Genomic DNA, 18,797 nt, shown 5'->3' on the forward strand with positions numbered 1-18,797 from the left:
CTACCAGGGTGCAGATGGCTGCCCAGCAAGAGTCAGTATGCATCCGACAGGAGACGAAACAATCACTGATGAACCAGGCGGCCCAAGATCGAGCCTCCCTGAATGAAGTAGTGAACCAGTTAAAAGCCCTGACCACGGGCTGATGCACGGGCCCCAGGGGATCCGGCCGCTGCGGGCAAGCAACTATTTTCAGAAGATGACTACGGATAACGATATAGAGGCATATCTCCTTGCCTTCGAGAGGACGGCACTGCGGGAGGCCTGGTCCCAAGACCAGTTGGCAGGTATCCTGGCTCCATTTCTGTGTGGAGAGCCCTAGAAGGCCTATTTCGACATGACCACAGAGACAGCTATGAATTACCCCCAGCTGAAGGCGGAAATCATGGCAAGGTCAGGTGTGACGCCAGCCATACAGGCCCAGCGCTTCCACGAGTGGAAATACTGGGACAGCAAACTGCCGAGGTCCCAGCTATTTGATTTAATCCACCTCGCCGGGAAGTGGCTCTGTCCCGAGTCCCATGGGCCAGAGAAGATAGTGGAAATCCTCGTGTTGGACAGGTACATGAGCAGGTTGCTGCCGGACATATGGGGGTGGGTCCACCAAAATGATCCCTCCTCCTATGATGAACTAGTTGCCCTCGTAGAGAGACACCTAGCAGCCCAAGAACTTTCACGGACCACAGGGGAAGGAAGGCTCCAGAATTGGAGACAAGTCTCTGCACTGAGGCCCCGGTTTGCCCTAGCACCAGGCTGGACTATGGAGGGGAGGAAGGAGGCCAAAGAGCGGTCAGACGTCCCGGAGAGACTTGAGGACTGGGGGAGAAAGGCTTGGGGGAGAAAGCCCAGTAACCCAAAAAATCGGGGGCTTCCCCGAGCAGGGTACCAATGTTATGCATGTGGCGAATTGGGGCATATTGCTGCCCAATGCCCAAATTTAGAAGAGCCCATGCAATGCAAACTTGGAGATATAGGGGGACCATGTGATCTAATAAGTCTAGTAGGGGTTGCGATGATCCCTCATAGATACACTAGACCCGTTAAGATGAATGGTATAGAGACCACCGCATTAGTACACTCGGAAAGTGCAATCACGCTGGTCTCGGGAAAGCTGGTCGGGCAGGACCAACTATCCTGGGCCAAACACTCAGGAATATCCTGTGTGCATGGGGATGTCAGTTACTACCCAACCATCCCCAAAAAATAGAAGTTCTCGGAAACCCCACTAAGTTCCGAAAATCCCCTACCCAGTCCTTATCGGATGAGACTTCCTGGGATTTGATCGCCTACTTCCTGGGGAGAAGGTGGAAGAAAATAATGAACCCGGGACCCAGGGGGTGGCCCAGATAGATAACCCCTCCCCCCCCGGGACTTCCACAAATTTGGCCAGGATTTGTTCTCCCCACCGAGAAAGCCCCGGCAGACTCGGAGGGAACAGAGGGCGGATAAAAGAAGGGGAACGAGGATCTTGACTCAGTACCAGAAATCTATGCTTGTAGGGGAAAGAGGTGGCTCAATGGACAGTGGGGCGGGGCAGGAGATCAACGACCCAATAGCCAAACCTAGTTCTCCGGGGGTTTTCCCCGAGGGGGAGACAGAGGTAGATCCCCCTGAGTTTGGACAAATGGGGACCTCACTTGGGAATTTTGGTCAGGATCAGGCCAATGATCCAATATACAGCAATATTAGTAAAGAAGTAGTCGAGGCAAATGTGGTCCCCGTGGAGGGGAGAGTCAAGGGCCCAGGGCCATATTATGTGATTAAGGGTGATCTGCTATACAGAGTAGTCCGGGTCCAAGAGCAAGTCGTAGAACAACTCTTGGTCCCACAGAAGCATCAGAGGGGTGTGATGGATCTGGCCCACAGCCATCTGTTTGGGGGCCATCTAAGGATAGATAAGACCCTTCATCGGATTCTGCAGAGGTTTTTTTGGCCCAGCATTTATGCGGTGGTCTGGTGATATTGTACCTCCTGTCCAGAATGTCAGTTACATGGGCCCCGACCGCACCCAAGGGCCCCTTTGGTACCTCTACCAATTATTGAAATCCCATTTGAGCGAATAGCTATGGACCTAGTAGGGCCACTGGAGAAGTCATCCCGGGGTCATCAGTACATTCTGGTAGTACTAGATATCCCGAGGCCGTACCCCTACAGAACGCTATGTCCAAGACCATAGTCAAAGAATTAGTCCAGATTTTTTCCAGAGTAGGGATACCTAAAGAGATCCTGACGGACCAAGGGACCCCCTTTGTGTCTAAGTTAATGAAGGAACTATGTACAATGCTCCATATACGTCGTCAGGACGTCAGTCTATCACCTCCAGACCGATTGTCTTGTCGAACGCTTCAATAGAATATTGAAGAACATGCTACGGAAAGTGGTTAGTCATGATAGGAAAGAGTGGGACACCCTGCTGCCTTACTTGCTGTTTGCTGTATGGGAGGGTTCCCAAGCTTTCACTGGATTCTCCCCATTCAAGCTGTTGTATGGTCGCCACCCCAGGGGCATATTGGACATGGCCAAAGAGGGCTGGGAAGAACAGCCGAACACCGGAAGAAACATTGTTGAACATGTATTGCAAATGAAAGACAGGATAGCCCAAGTCGCCCCCCTTGTGCGCGAACACCTGGAGAAGGCCCAAGGGGCCCATCGGACATATTACAATTGCCAAGCAACAACCCAGAAGTACCAAGTGGGAGACCGGGTAATGGTGCTCATACCCACGGCAGAGAGCAAGCTCCTGGCCAGGTGGCAGGGGCCATATGAGATAATAGAAGCCACAGGAGAAGTCGACTATAAGGTCCAACAGCCGGGTCGCCGGAAGCTGGAGCAGGCCTACCGTATAAACCTGCTGAAGCCATGGCAGGATAGAGAAGCGCATGTGGTTGCGCTAGGGGCACCATCCCCTAAAAGCGACCAGCCCGACCGAGTGGGAATATCCCCGGAGTTGACTCCGGAGCAACGATCTGAAGTGATCAGCCTGATTAAACGCAACCAGGATGTGTTCTCAGAAAAGCCAGGCAGGACGACTGAGGTTCACCATCACATCCTCACAGGGCCTGGAGTGAAGGTGAACATCAAACCATACCGGATCCCAGAGACCAAAAGAGAGGAGATCAGGACAGAGATCAGGAAAATGTCGGCCTTAGGAGTCATTGAAGAATCTCAGAGCCAATGGTCAAGCCCAGAGGTTTTAGTGCCTAAGCCGGATCGCAGCGTGAGGTTCTGCAACGACTTCCGAAAGCTGAATGAGGTGTCCCAGTTTGATGCGTACCCTATACCCCAGATAGATGAGCTAATTGACAGATTGGGAAAAGCATGGTTTATGTCTACCCTTGACCTGACCAAGGGCTATTGGCAGATCCCCCTGGCCAAGGCCGATAAAGAGAAGACGGCCTTTGCAACTCCAGAGAGACTATATCAGTACACCGTCCTGCCGTTTGGGTTGCATGGGGCGCCCGCTACTTTCCAAAGGCTCATGGACAAACTGTTGCGACCACATGGCAAGTACGCGGCAGCCTATCTCAAAGACGTTATCACATATAGCCCCGACTGGGAGACACGCTTGGCGAAGGTGGAGGCAGTGCTGGATACCCTGAGGAAGGCGGGCTGACGGCAAACCCCTCCAAGTGCTCGCTCAAGCTAGCTGAAGCCAAATGCCTCGGGTATATAGTGGGGAGGGGCGTGGGGAGGCTCCAGCTCAACAAGTTAGAAGCTGTACAGAAGTGGCCCCGACCACTCCGAAAAAAAACAGGTCAGGGCATTCCTGGGACAAGTGGGGTACTATAGACGGTTCATTCCCCACTTTGCCACCAGGGCATGCCCATTAACGGACCTAACGAAAGCTCGGGGCCCAGACATGGTAAGATGGACAACTGCGGCTGAAGATGCTTTTTCAGATCTACGGATGGCCCCCTGCACTGACCCCATATTTGTGGCCCCAGATTGGGGGAAGGAGTTTATCCTACAAACCGATGCCTCTGATGTAGGGTTGGGGGCAGTACTTTCACAAATGATCGGGGACGACGAACACCCCATCCTCTTCCTCAGTAGGAAGCTCCTGCCTAGGGAACGGAAATACGCCGTTATCGAAAAAGAATGCCTGGAGGTAAAATGGGCCATAGAAAGCCTCCGCTACTATGTACTGGGACGGAGGTTTACCCTTGTCACAGACCATGCCCCTCTGCAGTGGATGCACCAAAACAAAGACAAAAATGCCAGAGTAACGAGATGGTTCCTGTCGCTTCAACCCTTCCACTTCAGAGTACAACACAGGTCTGGAATCCAACATGGCAATGCGGATGGCCTGTCGAGAGTGCACTGTTTGCCGACCCAAGTAGCCCAACCCCATAGTGTTGAGCGGGGGTGGGGAGAATGTGGTAAATCCAGGAGAAACAGCTACAAAAGGGGGAGTGAGGGAGTGAGAGGAGCAGAGAAGCTGCCAGTAGGCTGTTTGCAGCAAGACACCAAACCTTCCCAGAAGAGAGGCTGCACTCGCTCCCCAGAAGGGAAGGAAAACAAGCACAAGGGACTGACTGAGGAGAGGAGTAGCAGGACCCTGTGCCACCTATAAGGATTCGCCTTGCCCCAAACCTGAGTCTCCAAGGCTAAAAAGGACTGAGCCTACTGAGGCGAACAAGGTATTTTGCCACAGTCTATATATATCTGCTTACTCTATGTTCCATTCTCTGCATCCGATGAAGTGAGCTGTAGCCCACGAAAGCTTATGCTCAGATAAATTTGTTAGTGTCTAAGATGCCACAAGTACTCATCTTCCAGCTCTGTGCCATCCGTGCTGAATTTCTCCGAGGCAGTGATCAAGGGAAACCTATAACCGAGGCCCCACCCACCCATTGAATCCCATGGCCTCACGCTGGCTGGTGGCGGATTAGGCACTGGGCCAGTGGGACCTGGGCCTGTGCCCAGGATCTGCAGGCAATTGCGGATCCCCGGAAAAATGGATCCCTCTGCGCCCCACCCCGCTCCGCCTGCCCAGCACTCCTGCTGGGTTGTGGGGTTGGGGAGCAGGGTCGGAATGCGGGGTCTTCCCCCGCTCCCTAGCAGGAGTGACGGGCAGAGTGGAGAAAGCCCCCATGCCCCGACCATGCTCCCCAGCAGGAGCCCCTTGCCCTGACCCAGCTCCTGGCAGGAATGCTGGGCGGGGGTTTGGGGGGTACTGCAGGCGGAAGGGGTGGTGAGGGGCACCCCCTTGCTCTGGCCCAGGGCCCCACAAACCCCTAATCTGCCTCTGCCTACAGCTGTACCCAACTACACACACTCAGGAGGGAAAAGATTGGATCTGATCAGGAGTTATTAAAGAGGTGGTTTTAATAGATCTGGGGGCTGTACGTGTCTGAGTGCAAGAGATCTGCCCATGAAGACTGCAGTCACTCAAAAGCTCATCTCGATATGCTGCTGTTAGTGACCTGGGCTGAGTAATACAGGGATATTGAACGCAATAAACATCATCTGAGATGGCACCTTTAATTATATCCAGAGTGCATTCCTTCCTGTAGGGGAGGGAGCCTGATTTAAAGGCACTTAGCAGGTGGGAGGTTGTTCTGCACACAAGATGTTTTCTCAAGTTGGAAAGATTCCTTCCCCAGATTTTTCACATGGGAATGTGGCTTTTTTAGGACAGTGCGGGCAACCAGGTGCCTTTCCCAAGCTGTTCTGAAACATGATCCTCACAGTACGTAGACTCCAAACTCACCCTCTTCCTGGGGTTTATGATCTTGGTTTTATTAACAAAGAAATGAGTAAAATAATAGAAAGATCAGCATAATCCTGTTCTTAGAGCTCCTCCCCTCAGCACCTATCTTACATCCAGATGAGGTGGCAAGTCTCCTGCCTCAATGAGTCAGCAGAACCCATTTAATCCTTTGCCAGCAGGATCAGCACCTGCCAATAGAGTAGTGGGGAGTTTCAGGCAAACGCTGCCAGTCAGTTACAAGGAAGTAGGGCAGGGTCCTCAGGCCTAGCTTTGCTAGGAGGCTCAATGCCAACATGCCAGGTGCCCTGTGGCCACAACTAATTTGCATAAATGAACATTCATTTTAAATACATCCAATAAGTCTCTTCTTTTGAATGGATACAGAAATAATGGTTGTTTGTGCTTCCGCCTTCTCTGCTTGGTGCATAGGAAGAGCTCCTTAATCAAATCCACTCGCACACACATGCTGCAGCTGACCAGCTTGGTCCCCAGTCTGCAGTTACAGGCTGAGCATGTCCCCAGGGTGCATTGTAGCCACAAGCTGTCTTTCTCCCACCACCCGTGATGCTGCAGGGGGCTGTGAGTGTGAGTGTGGTCCTCGGACTGCCATGAGACAGGGGAGAGGCAGTTCTTCATTTTAAAGCCAAACTCCTTCTGGGCTCACGTCCTTTCTTGTCTCTGCCTTCCCCTCCCCGCCTCACGTGTCCAGCACCTACCAGGTAATCGTGGAGGAAGACCGGCCCAAGAAGATGAAGCGGGAGCTGGGGGGCCAGGACTGCTTCCCGGTGCCGCTGACCTTTGATGATGCCGTGTCCCGGGGCTCCGTGCACTACTTTGGGGCTGAGCTGCCTCCCAACAGCCTCCCTGAAGCCAAGCCCTTCACCGTCGGGGACAACCAGACATACAGCGGGTACTGGAACCCCCCGCTGGAGCCCAAGAAGGCTTATCTCATCTACTTCCAGGCCATGAGCAACCTGAAAGGGGTGAGTAGCTGCCTGGCTGCCTCCGTGGTTGGGATTGGTGCCAGGGCATTCCTGAGTGGAAACTGCCACGAATGCTGGCACCTCCACTCAAGTGATCAGGGCAGGACTCAGAGCAGGTGGCTTGCATGGGAATCGTGGGGAATGGGAGACATCCCACGCCAGATTTTCAAAGGGTATCAGCAGCTGCATCTTCAGCCTTTGTGCCCAGTTACCGCCTCATTGCAAGGGAGGCATTTTCGTTGGTTGTACCAATTTGTAGTTGTTTGACTGTATGTGCGGATGATACTAAACTGGGAGGAGTGGTAGATACGCTGGAGGGCAGGGATAGGATACAGAGGGACCTAGACAGATTGGAGGATTGGGCCAAAAGAAATCTGATGAGGTTCAATAAGGATAAGTGCAGGGTCCTGCACTTAGGACGGAAGAACCCAATGCACAGCTACAGACTAGGGACCGAATGGCTAGGCAGCAGTTCTGCGGAAAAGGACCTAGGGGTGACAGTGGACGAGAAGCTGGCTATGAGTCAGCAGTGTGCCCTTGTTGCCAAGAAGGCCAATGGCATTTTGGGATGTATAATTAGGGGCATAGCGAGCAGATTGAGGGACGTGATCGTTCCCCTCTATTCGACATTGGTGAGGCCTCATCTGGAGTACTGTGTCCAGTTTTGGGCCCCACATTACAAGAAGGATGTGGATAAATTGGAGAGAGTCCAGCGAAGGGCAACAAAAATGATTAGGGGTCTGGAACACATGACTTATGAGGAGAGGCTGAGGGAACTGGGATTGTTTAGTCTGCAGAAGAGAAGAATGAGAGGGGATTTGATAGCTGCTTTCAACTACCTGACAGGTGGTTCCAGAGAGGATGGTTCTAGACTATTCTCAGTGGTAGAAGAGGACAGGACAAGGAGTAATGGTCTCAAGTTGCAGTGGGGGAGGTTTAGGTTGGATATTAGGAAAAACTTCTTCACTAGGAGGGTGGTGAAACACTGGAACGCATTACTTAGGGAGGTGGTAGAATCTCCTTCCTTAGAAGTTTTTAAGGTCAGGCTTGACAAAGCCCTGGCTGGGATGATTTAATTGGGGATTGTTGCTGCTTTGAGCAGGGGGTTGGACTAGATGACCTCCTGAGGTCCCTTCCAACCCTGATATTCTATGATTCTATGTTCGGGGAGAGTTGCAAATAAATGTGTTGCACTCCCAGTGCAGGTCAGTGTGCTCCCAAGTATTGCACTCACCACCCTTCGGGAAGGTGGCCTGCAGGTCAAAATCCAGACAGAACAGAACTCTAAGGGGGGTGGTTTGTTGGATTTGTTTCTCTGAAGCAGCCTCTCAGTCAGACCCTGGTTGTCTCAGCAATCCCCGGGTGAGATCCTGTTTGTTAGGGGGGTAATTTCCCTTATCATTTTCTCAATGTGTTTGATCATGCTCCCATTGAGATTAATGAGAGTTTTGCCACTGGCTTCACCGGAACCAGGATCAGTCCCTATGTAGGTATATGCATGGCCTCACCCCACCACCAGCAAGTGAGGGAAGTGGAGTGCCACATTAGGGCAAGAGAACTCAGATTCAAACCGGCCAAGGCTCTGATCCTGCCATCTGATCCGTGCAGGAGGGACTCCAAGCAGACTCTATATGGGTTGGCCTGTGAGCATCAGATAGCAGAACTGGGATCCAGGCAGGTTAGAGGTTGGGACTGAGATTTTTTAAGCTCCCTAAGGGAGTTGGAGTCAGCACCGAACCCCCATGAGAGTTAGGTGCCTAAATACCTTTGAGGATCTAGGCCTGAGTGTCCAAGTCCCCTTGGCACCTTTGAAAACTGCACCCTGGAATGTCATATCAATAACACCCAATAAGCTCAGGCCACTGCAGGTGTAATTCCATCAGCGTCCTGCACCGATGGCTTAGGCACTGCCTGTTTCATTCCCATCTTGCCTACAAAGCCTCACTTACAACTCCTGTTGTCCTGAAGGACTACAATGCTCACTCACTTTCTCCCCGGGGAGAGGAGGAGAGTGGATGATCCACCCGGGACAGATGTTACTCATGTCACTTAATGCGCAAGCGGGAGGGGCTGAGATGTTATGGGGCTGAGGGTGGTGTAAGAACCTATGGGGCACAGAATAGCATCACCTATGGATCCTGTTGTACTGCATGTATAAAGTCACTTATAAAGGGGAAAACGACTGTGACGGGGGTCTACCAGGTGTTTGCTGCCCCCCCCACCACTGTGACGCACCCCACCTAAACAAAGTGTCCTTTGGAGGAAAAACAGCACCAAGTTTAATCCTCCAGGAACTGCCTAGAAAGGCCACCCAGGATCAGCTGCAGGTAGAACCAATGAGTATCAGTCCTCCAACGGCTAGAAGGATTGGGAGCGGGCAGAAACCAATCAGGGCCCAGCAGGCAGGATAAAAAGGGTGGCTGCTTCTTCCAGGGGCCAATTCTGAAGAAAGCTGGCATGGGGTGAAAGGCTTAACCCAAGAATCCTGGCCTGGCCGGGCCTGACGCTGACTGCACCTTTTTGTCTGAGTCAACAGAAGACTATTTGCTTAATTTGTGGAGTGTAAGGCCCCGATGGGCCAAGCTGAGTTGAGTATGACTTTGCTGTAAGACTGGGTGAGCTAGTTCCATGAAATGCTCTGCTAGCTCAGGCAAGCCCAGGACAACAACAGAAAGAAGATGTCCCTCAGAGCTGTTCTAAAGCAGCATTTTTTGTTGTTGATGTTTGCAAGTGGTTACATTCATTATTTTAAATCGCCCAACATTGTAAGAAATCCCAGAATTTGCTTTATAACTTCTTAAAAAGTCTGCCTTCCGTTCAAATGAGAACGTGTTTCCACCACCTTTCTCTGCATCATCACGTTGGCCAGATGGTGTTTCCTGTATGAGATGAATGATTATTTAGGGTTATATTTAAGGTACTTCACAACAACAAAAAAGTCAGGCCAAATTCTTCCTCTCTCACTCAATCTGAGTAGCACCTCATTCCCGAAAAGATCAAGGTGAGTATCAGCGGGAGAACCCAATGCTTTTTTTTTTTTTTGCAGTGACTGGCTCTGCTCTGTCATTAGAGGCAATGTTCTTTAGGTAACAATGTGGTTGTTCGTGAGCTCCCTGGAGATCTTGTCTGAGGCACGAATTTGGACCGAAACTTGGATGTGAATAATAATGCTGCTTTCACAGGGCATTGGGAGGGCAGTGTAAAGCAGTCCCCCTCACCGGGACAGCTCTGATCAGCAACTTGGTATGCACAGTAGTCCAGAGAGTGATCCTTATCGGGGAGGAGGGGTTGGGAGGCTGAACTGCCATTAAAGAGCCCAGTCCACTCATCCATACTGCCTAGCTATCATGTCATCTGCAGATCCTTCCTCCTTCCAGCCCTGGAGATGATCGGGACTCCCTGGGGCTGGCTGGTGAATGGGGCAGGGCAGAGTTTGGGAGCACAGGAGTTTCCCATGCATGTCAGCGGGAAATGTAGCAGTGATGCTTGTTCTGGTGGTAGCTCCTGACAGCTCCAAAGAAGAGGAACTCCCTACTCAGGACTCTGAATCTCAAGCATCTCCCCTCGCTTGTGGCCACCGTGGCTCCCCTGGCAGGTTGTTCCAAGCTTGTAAGAGCCATAAGCTTGGCCATGCTTTGGGAGCCCAGGCTTCACTGCAGAAGCAAATAAGATCTGACAAACCTGAGGTTCTGTTCCCCTTCTTAGCTAATTTTCTTCAAGAAGCCAGCAGGAGTGATTGGAGCTTCCTTGGAGGGTCTTGGTCCTCTTCACATGTGCCCGCGACTCCCATCCTACCTGCGGGGTGAATGAACTATCAGAGACCGAGAGGCCGGCACCTGTAGTAGCCATGACAGGGTCTCTCAAAGGAAGTGCTGGCTCTGTGCGGGCAGATAGCTGGCTTAATGCATGTGGCTAGAGGTGATGCATGGGGGGGAGCATGTGTCCCCCACCCACCACCAGATTTGTTGCTTGGCTTGTACTGAGCATGCTCACACGGACTGAGCATGGTCAGTAGCACTGTTGAAGCTGGCTGCCCTCACTCTGCCTCTCCCCCCAGTCATCTCTGCATGCGGCTCTCCTGGCTAGAAGAGCCAAGGGTGGCCGACAGCCGCCTTCCTCGTGGGGAAGCTGCCGGCTGTGCGAATCTGTCCTCCTGAGGATTCCTTCACAACTTGTTGGGCTGTTGTTAGCGCTGAGACAGGCCGAGTCTCCTCTCTGGTTCACTCAAGCCCAGCTCGGTAGGGACTGATGGTTGTCACCATCTCACAGCCTCTCTGCAAGGAGATGGTGGTCTCAGTCTAGCTCCTGTTGGACGTGGTGCAAATCCTGCATCCAAGGCGGGATTCTTCTTGGCCACTGCACCATAGGGGCCACTGAGTCTGAATTGCTCCCACATTCTCAGAACCGGGTCCTCCCTGTCTGGGTGGTGGCACATTAGTAGGACAGCATGTGGGAAGCTTTCCTTTCCTCTCCCCATGCGGTACGTGTTGTTTGGTTAAAGCTGGTGTGACTCCATTGACATCAGTGAAGCTGTGCCCATGTAAACCCGCTGAGCACCTGGCCATCAGCCTTCTGGGCTGTCAGTCCAGATCATTTCACCAACACGAAGTTCAACTGCAGGAGAAAATGCTTGACAAACTGGAGTGAGCTCAGAGAAAAGTGATGACAGGGATCAGCGGGCTAGAAGGACCGAGGGGTTTAGGAGGAAGGATTACAGTGTCTCTGTAATCTAATCTGATATCATCTGGGCACGGTGGCATCTGAGAATGGCTGAGCAATGACTGTGAATGTGGTTGTAGTGGGACTAGAGACACCTCCTTGCAGCTGTAAAGTACAGATGGTTGGAAAATGGGTGTTTTTTCCCCAGAAAAAATTTAGATTTTTCTGCACAAATTTGAATGTGAAAACATTGTGGTAGAAAACTGAAATATTTCAGCAGAAAACCAAAATATTTTGATGGGGAATACCACTGCCATGTCTTATAGGAATTGTAGTTCCGGTGCCTCGTGCGTCCATTCTCACCGATAGGTCAGGCTCCCTGGTCAGACTACATTTCCCATGATGCACTGTGGATGGAGGCCATCCGCCGTGGGAGTCCCTGTCCGTGGCGCACCCCAGGTGACGCAGTCCAGCTGTGGAGCACTGGCCATGGCAGGGAATGGACACATGAGGCAAGTGAACTACAGCTCCCATGAGCCACCACGGCAGCATTTCCAAATTGAAATATTTTGGTTTGGGGCCATAATATTGCAGTTTTGGAACGTTTGTTTTTTCAGTGAAAAATCTGAAGTTTTCCACGGGAAGGGGACACTTTTTTGCCAAAAAATTTGTTTAGCTGAAAACTCATCTTTCCACGCAATATAACATTTCCACCCAGCCCTATTATAAGAACTCCCCAATAAAGGCTAGCCTGGGGCTGTTCTTTGCCCTGTTGATTTCACAGCCTAGGCTGGGTACCAGCGTCACCATCAGATCATCCCATTTCCCATCAAATGATGGTCAGAAGCCCAGATGCTGGGTCACAAAAATCAGAGTGGATTAGTCCGTCTGGGACCCTCCCATCTAGCCCATCCTTGGGCTCAGTTCAGGGCTTTCCTTCTGCATGGGTTAGAGGCTCCAGTGCATTGTCGAACTCCCTGCACTTGGGCTCTGAGAGGCTAATGTAGGGGAGGCTGATGGATCGACAATTAAACACCGAACATCTTGGCATATCAGGGAGACCCATTAGCATTGGTACAGAGTATGCCAGGTGCATCAGCCAGCAGCATATCCGTGGTTCATGTGAAAAGGGTCCCAGTGCTTCATTGTGAAAAGGCTCAGCAAACTGACTGGCCAAGTTTTGTCCTAGTTTCCCCGCTGAAAGCAGAACAATTGAAGATGAACTCGTTTCCATGTTCCTGCTGGATTCTGAGCCTCCCAATCTTTTCTCTCTCTGCAGGAGACCAGGCTGAACTGCATTCGGATCGCCCGCAAAGGTAAGACTCCCATTGTACCTCCCAGTCACTTGTGCTCAGCAGGTTGGCTTTTCCATTTCTTTGTTGCACTGAGGTTGGGACTCCACACACTGGTTTGGGTTTGTTATTGTAGGGTTGCTCTTGAATTCCGGGCTGTGAAGAATGCTTTGTGGTTGTGCAGTTGCTCATGAAGGCTAGGTTGTGCATTTCTGGTTTATTATTGTAGGGTTGATCATGAGGGATGTGCATTCTGGCTTATTGTTGTAGGGTTGCTCTTGCTTCTGGCAGTGGTTATTTTTTAAAGTAAAATTATTATTATGGTAGCACTTGGAGGCCCTGCTCAAGATCAGGACCCCATTGTGCTGGGTGGGAGACCCTGTGTGAAGAGCGTCTACTCTGAACAGATCAGCTAGGGCAGAAAGGAAGTATATTACCCCCTTTTCACAGGCAGGGAGCTGAGGCACCGAGCGCCTAAGTGACTTGTCCAAGATCATGCAGTAAGCCTGTGGCAAGTCTTCTGGTTCCCATGCAAGTGCCCTAACCTGAAGCCCAAGCTTCACCTCTGAAGCAACATATTAAAACATTTGTTTTGGAATAAAAATCATATAAGGAGTGATATGTGGGTCTTGTGGGGGGAAAAAGTCAAGCATATCAGATTTCAGGCCATCTGACCAGCATCCCTTTAAAGCTGTGAATATTGCAATTGATCTTGGCTGGTATAAACCCTGGACATGTTTGGCATTGATATAGTCCAGGAGTGATATTAACCGGGGTAATTGTGTTGCTGGCAGTGATGGGGAGCCACTCTTGTGAGTGAAATTGATTGAGGAAATATTTCAGCTTCGCTCTTTGGCTTTTGGAATTTCAACAAATAACTTAATACTTTGTTCTTTCAGGGGGATTGAACTTTGGGGCCTCGTGCATTTAATAAAAATTCCTTGCGCTCGATGAATATATTTTGCTCCCTGTTGGATTCAAGGAAGGGGAAAAATATGTAATAAAATAAGCTAAAATCCTGGCTCGATGGGAATTGAAAAATGGGCACACATGTGCGTGCGGCTAGCGTAGCATATTAAAAAAGGAGCAGGGGGATTCATAGCTTGGTGTGGAACAATGCAAAGACAAGCTAAGATCCAGCCAGCGACTAGGGGCTTAGCCCTCAGGTGGGATGTGTGGGCCTGGCCCATGGGAGGAAAGACCCTTTGTTTGGTCTGGGTTGGCGAGGTCAGCAAGGGAGATGCGATTTGTTGAGGAAGATGGTATGTCCTGGGGCTATCGTTCAGTCGTCGTGAGCCAGCCAGGCATATGGGGATTGTAGTGGGAATGGAGGGTTCTGGATGGGTGAGAGAAGTGTGAGCCGGATGGTCGTTAGGCAGGCGAAGGGGGAGGCAGCAGTCAGCATTGGCCCATGCTGGGGCCTTCCTCTCTTCTTAAGACCCTGTCTTTCTTTCCTCTTTTTCTGCTGAATAAATACCCAGGGCCCGGGGCACTGAGTACAAAACATACCCACTCTGTTCTCCCTGCGGCTGAGCCACCAGCGGTGCCTCTGCAAAGGAGGTACCCTGCATGAGCACTGGGGGCGAGGTGAGGGCTCAGCACCTGGGCTCAGAATGGGAGATGTCCAAGGGTGGCCGGGTTTGTGGCCTCTGCTGGGATCGGGAAGAGGTTTAGTGTGTGGGATTGAGGATTGGCAAGTCTTGGAGTCTGAATGGGGAGGGGTTAGTAGCTGGGATTGGAGTAGCTCCTAAGATCAGGGAATGTATCCTTGTCTAGTATTGGGGTTGGGCAGCTCCCGGGCTCAGAGAGGGGTGTACTGCCTGGGCCTGGATCCTGGCAGCTCCCGGGTTCAGAGAGGGGTGTACTGCCTGGGACAGGATGGGCAGCTCCCGGGCTCAGAGAGGGGTGTACTGACCGCATGGATACTGCAGCTCCTGGAACTGAGATGGCTACAGTAACAATGTCCAGGATTGGGGATTAGCAGTGCCCAGGATGGGTTATTAGTCTCAGCTGTGACACTCCTCGTTCCCACATTGTGCCTTAGTCCTGTATTCGGATTCTGTGAGCAGCACTCTCAGGTAGTGTTCTCAATGAGACTCGATTTACAGGCTGATTTATAACTGCATCCAGGGGCGGGGCACTATTCCCCTGCCTCCACTTTGGCTGCCTGCTTCGTAACAGTTTATTAATAATCCTCCTCGTCCTTATAACTGTGTTTGTACAGCACCCTCTGCCCCTGCCAATGCGCGGCAGGAGCCACAGAAGTGCAATGAAAATGCAATCATCCCGATAAGAGGCAGGAGTTAAACCCTCATTAGATGCACAGCAGGCAAACCATCCTGGGTGACAGCACTGGAGTGGGCTGTTTGTGTGGGGAAGGGGAGGGGGAGGGGGTGTCGCACGCAGGCCTGACACTGATTCAGCTGGAAGAGGCGTCTGGAGGCGAGCACTCCCCGAGAGAGTGAGAAGCGGCGGTCTGGTGTTTATTGCTGCTCCATGGGCTCCTCGTTCAGGGACGCCCCCGCTCTCCACATTCGCATCCTTCTCATGGCTTATGAACCCCGCTTGGTGCAAGCGTGGGAAGGGGACGAAATTCGCCATTAGCTGCATAGTGCAGTGCTTCCTGGAACAGGGCTCTTCTCATTCCTCTGAACTGCTGTCACGCAACGCTGGGGGAGACGGGCGCCCCGCAGGAAGGGCAAGAAGGGAGCCTTACGTGCATGTAACCTGGCTCTGCCCGTGATCCTGGCTCTGCCCGTGATCCCAGGCAGTTTGTTGGCCTGCTAACTTTGATAGCATCCTTTTAAAGCACACTAAGCAAGGGGGAGGAGGGAGAGCGCGGCGAGGAGTCCTCCGGAGAGCAGAAGCAAGGCACCCCGGGGCCGTGCCAGAGAGTGATGCATTGTGGAGGTTACACCCCCAGCGTCACCAGGAGAAGGCAGCAGGGAGCGTCCTGGCCCTGCCTCACACGCTCCATGTGGTGTGAGAGCTACGTCAGAGGAGGTTGCAGTGGCTGAAGTGCCGCTGTGTCTGTCCAGGTTAGGGAGACTGGAGAGAAAAAATTTCTGGGAGATTTAGGCCGAGAGCAGAAAGTTCAAATGAAGTGATGGGAGCTGCCAATAGCCAAAACGCAGGGAGTGCCTCCACGTGAGGGACAGTAGGGGATGGAAAGGTGGGCGAATGCTGCAGAAAAACCTTCTGCAGATTTCTGATCCCTTGACCAAACCCTCCATCTGACTCGTATACCTTACCACATCCAGCCCGCGGGACTATCCTCCCTGGCCCCTGAGTTCCCAGCTGGGGAGGCTAGCCCCTGGCCCCTCCTCCCCCCTCCCCCGCAGCCCCAGCTCGCCGCACCACCAGCGCTCTGGGCCGCGGGGCTGCAAACTCCTGCCGTGCAGCGCAGCGACGTGGCTGGCTCCAGCTGGGCGGCGGGGCTGCGAGCTCCTGCTGCTCTGATCGGCATGGTAAGGGGGTGGAGGGGGTTGGATAAGGGGCAGGGGGTCCCGGGGGAAGTCAGAAGACAGGGAGCTGGGGGCAGTTGGATGGGGTGGAGATTCTGGGGGAGGGGGTGGTCAGGGGACTGGGGTGTGGATAAGGGTTGGGGCAGTCAGGGGACAGGGAGCAGGGGAGGTTGGATAGGGGGTGGGGTCCTTGGGGGGCCCTTAGGGACGGGGTCCCAGGAGGGGGCGGTCAGAGGACAAGGAGCAGGGGGGGGGTTGGATAGGGGGTGGAGTACTGGGGGGTGGTTAGGGGCGGGGATCCCGGGAGGAGGTGTCAGGGGACAAAGAGCAGGGAGGTTGGATGGGTCAGAGGTTCTGAGGGGGGCAGTCAGGGGGCAGGAAGTGGGAGGGGGCGGATGGGGAGGCACAGCCTTCCCTACCCGGCCCTCCATACAGTTTTGCAACCCCGATGTGGCCCTTGGGCCAAAAAGTTTGCCCACCCCTGCCTTAGCAACTCATTCAGCCTGCCTATCCAGCCCTTCCACCCGACCCATCTATCCAGCCAACCAATAACCAGACCCATCTATCCAGCCCATCCACCCAACTATCTACTCAACCAATCACCCAACCCATCTATCCAGCCCATCCAATCCACCCAACCGATCTACCCAACCAATAACCCGACCCATCTACCCAGCCCATCCACCTGATCCATCTGTGCAACCAATAAACTGACCATCTATCCAGCCCATCTACCCAACCAATCACCCAACCCAGCTATCCAAACCATCCACCTAATCCTTCCACGCAACCCATCTATCTAATCCATCCACTTCATCCATCCAACCAATTCATCTGCCCAGTTCATCTACCTGATCACCTGATTCCTCTACCCAACCTGTCCACCTTATCTATTCACCAAACCCCTCCACCCAACCCATGTGTAAGGGGACTGTTGTCCCCTTACTAACATTCAGTGAGGGGGTTTTGGTTGGCTAGCTCCCAGTACTAAAAAGGGGGAAGGGTCGATGGGGAATCAGGACCCTGAGACTGACAGCCCCCAGGAACAATGGGGAGAGACCAATGCTCCAGCTCAGCCTGAATGACAGGGCGAGCAGGCTAATCAGGGAGTCAGGAGGCCAGGGAGGACCCGTCCTCCATGTGAGCTGGATTTGCCTGGGTCAGACAGAGTGGGGCCGAGCTAAGGAGCAAGCAGGGGCCCAAGCTGCGCTGGGGAGCAGAGCTGTGCCAAATCCTGAGGGACCAGAAAAGCAGCCCAGAGAGAGCAGACCCTGTCCTGGGAGCAGAGCTGCAGCCCCAAAGCCAGAGGCACAGCCCAAAGAGTGCAGACTTGCCCTGGGAGCAGAGCTGCAGCAACCAGAGCCAGAGGGGCCAGAAAAGCAGCCCAGGAAGCAGGTCAGTGCTGGGAGCAGAGTCACAGAAGCAGCCTGCAGAGCAGAACTGTCCTGGGAGCAGAGCTGCAGCAACCAGAGCCAGAGGGGCCAGAGAAGCAGCCCAGGGAGCTGGAGGCAGAGCAGCAGCAGCACAGAGACCGAGTGGAGCTGGGGCTGGAGCCTTCTGGAGCTGGGTGCGGTGAGCAGCTGGGGAGTGCGAGGGGGACCCTGGGCAGCAGGCCCAGCACAGGGAGACGCCTCAGCCAAGAGGCTCTGCAGGCCAGGCTTGGATCGTAACCCCAAAAGGGCGGGGGCGACACTGGGCAGAAGGGTCCTACCACTTAGAGCCTGAGAGCGTGTGGCCACCACCAGAGCAAGTGTCCAACCCACAGCATCCCTGCAGCACAGCCAGGGCCTGAGAAGAAGGCCTGGGACTTACAAGGAACAAACTGTGAACTGCCCGGACACTCCAGAGACACTGTTTGTGATGTTCCCTGCCACAGAGCGGGTTGATGTGTTTCCTTTAACCTTTCCCATTTTCCCTTATTCTTTTTAAAATTAATTGTTGATTAAATAACTTGCATTTGCTTTAACTTGTATGTAATGGTCAGTGGGTTAGAGAAGTGCCCAGTGCAGAGAGAGTACCCCAGAGTGGGGACACCCTAGCCCCTGTCCTAGGTAACCACAGCAGGGTTGGGGGTCGGGCCCCCCAGGAATCCTGGGCCCAGCCTTGTTGGGATTGCGAGGACTCTGCCAGACAGAAGAGTGGAAGGGGAGTCCTCAAGGGCAGGGAGGCCACTGGGTAGAGGAAGTGGGAGCGAGGACTCAGATCCTTTCGCTAGCCCACTTCACCGGGGTAGTGCAGAAGCCAGGAAAGTTTCCCCACAAGAACGGGACTATTCCCCCGCTTACACATGCTTCTAAATAATCCGTCCACTTGACCCATCCACCCAATCCACCCCTGCCCCTGCGATTTAAGTGCCAGGGGTTTGGCCATGTCCAGATTTGCTTTCTGTTAATGTTCAAGTGTGGGAGCTTTTCCAGCATAAACACTCACCAAGAACAAACGCCAGAGACACACACAGGAGCATTTGCAGAAAACAAACCTTAAAGCTGCATGCCTGGGACTTTGCACCCAAAGTGCTTCCACGTTCATCCGTCTGGGAACAGGAACAATGCCATGTGATTCAGCTGACCAATCCCACTGAGTCGGCTCTGCCCAAGTAACAAAGACTCTCAGCGACCCAGCTGTGTCATTGATCCACAGAGGAGACAGAACAGTTTTACAAAATCAACACAACAGCTGCACAATTGCG

At 52.8% G+C, this 18,797-nt stretch overlaps 1 protein-coding gene across 11 annotated transcripts in view; it reads left to right on the forward strand.

Annotated features, from left to right (window-relative positions):
* PTPRU (protein tyrosine phosphatase receptor type U) overlaps positions 1-18,797 on the forward strand; it is a 322,599-nt gene that overhangs the window by 211,101 nt on the left and 92,701 nt on the right. For all 11 annotated transcript variants that reach the window (XM_075121404.1, XM_048825551.2, XM_048825549.2 and 8 more), the window contains exons 12-13: positions 6,420-6,693; positions 12,632-12,668. In XM_075121404.1, the coding sequence (XP_074977505.1) occupies positions 6,420-6,693; positions 12,632-12,668 (311 nt within the window). The remainder of the gene's footprint in view (positions 1-6,419; positions 6,694-12,631; positions 12,669-18,797) is intronic.

This window comes from Caretta caretta, chromosome 19 (assembly GCF_965140235.1).
Source record: "Caretta caretta isolate rCarCar2 chromosome 19, rCarCar1.hap1, whole genome shotgun sequence".
Classification (NCBI taxonomy): domain Eukaryota; kingdom Metazoa; phylum Chordata; order Testudines; family Cheloniidae; genus Caretta; species Caretta caretta.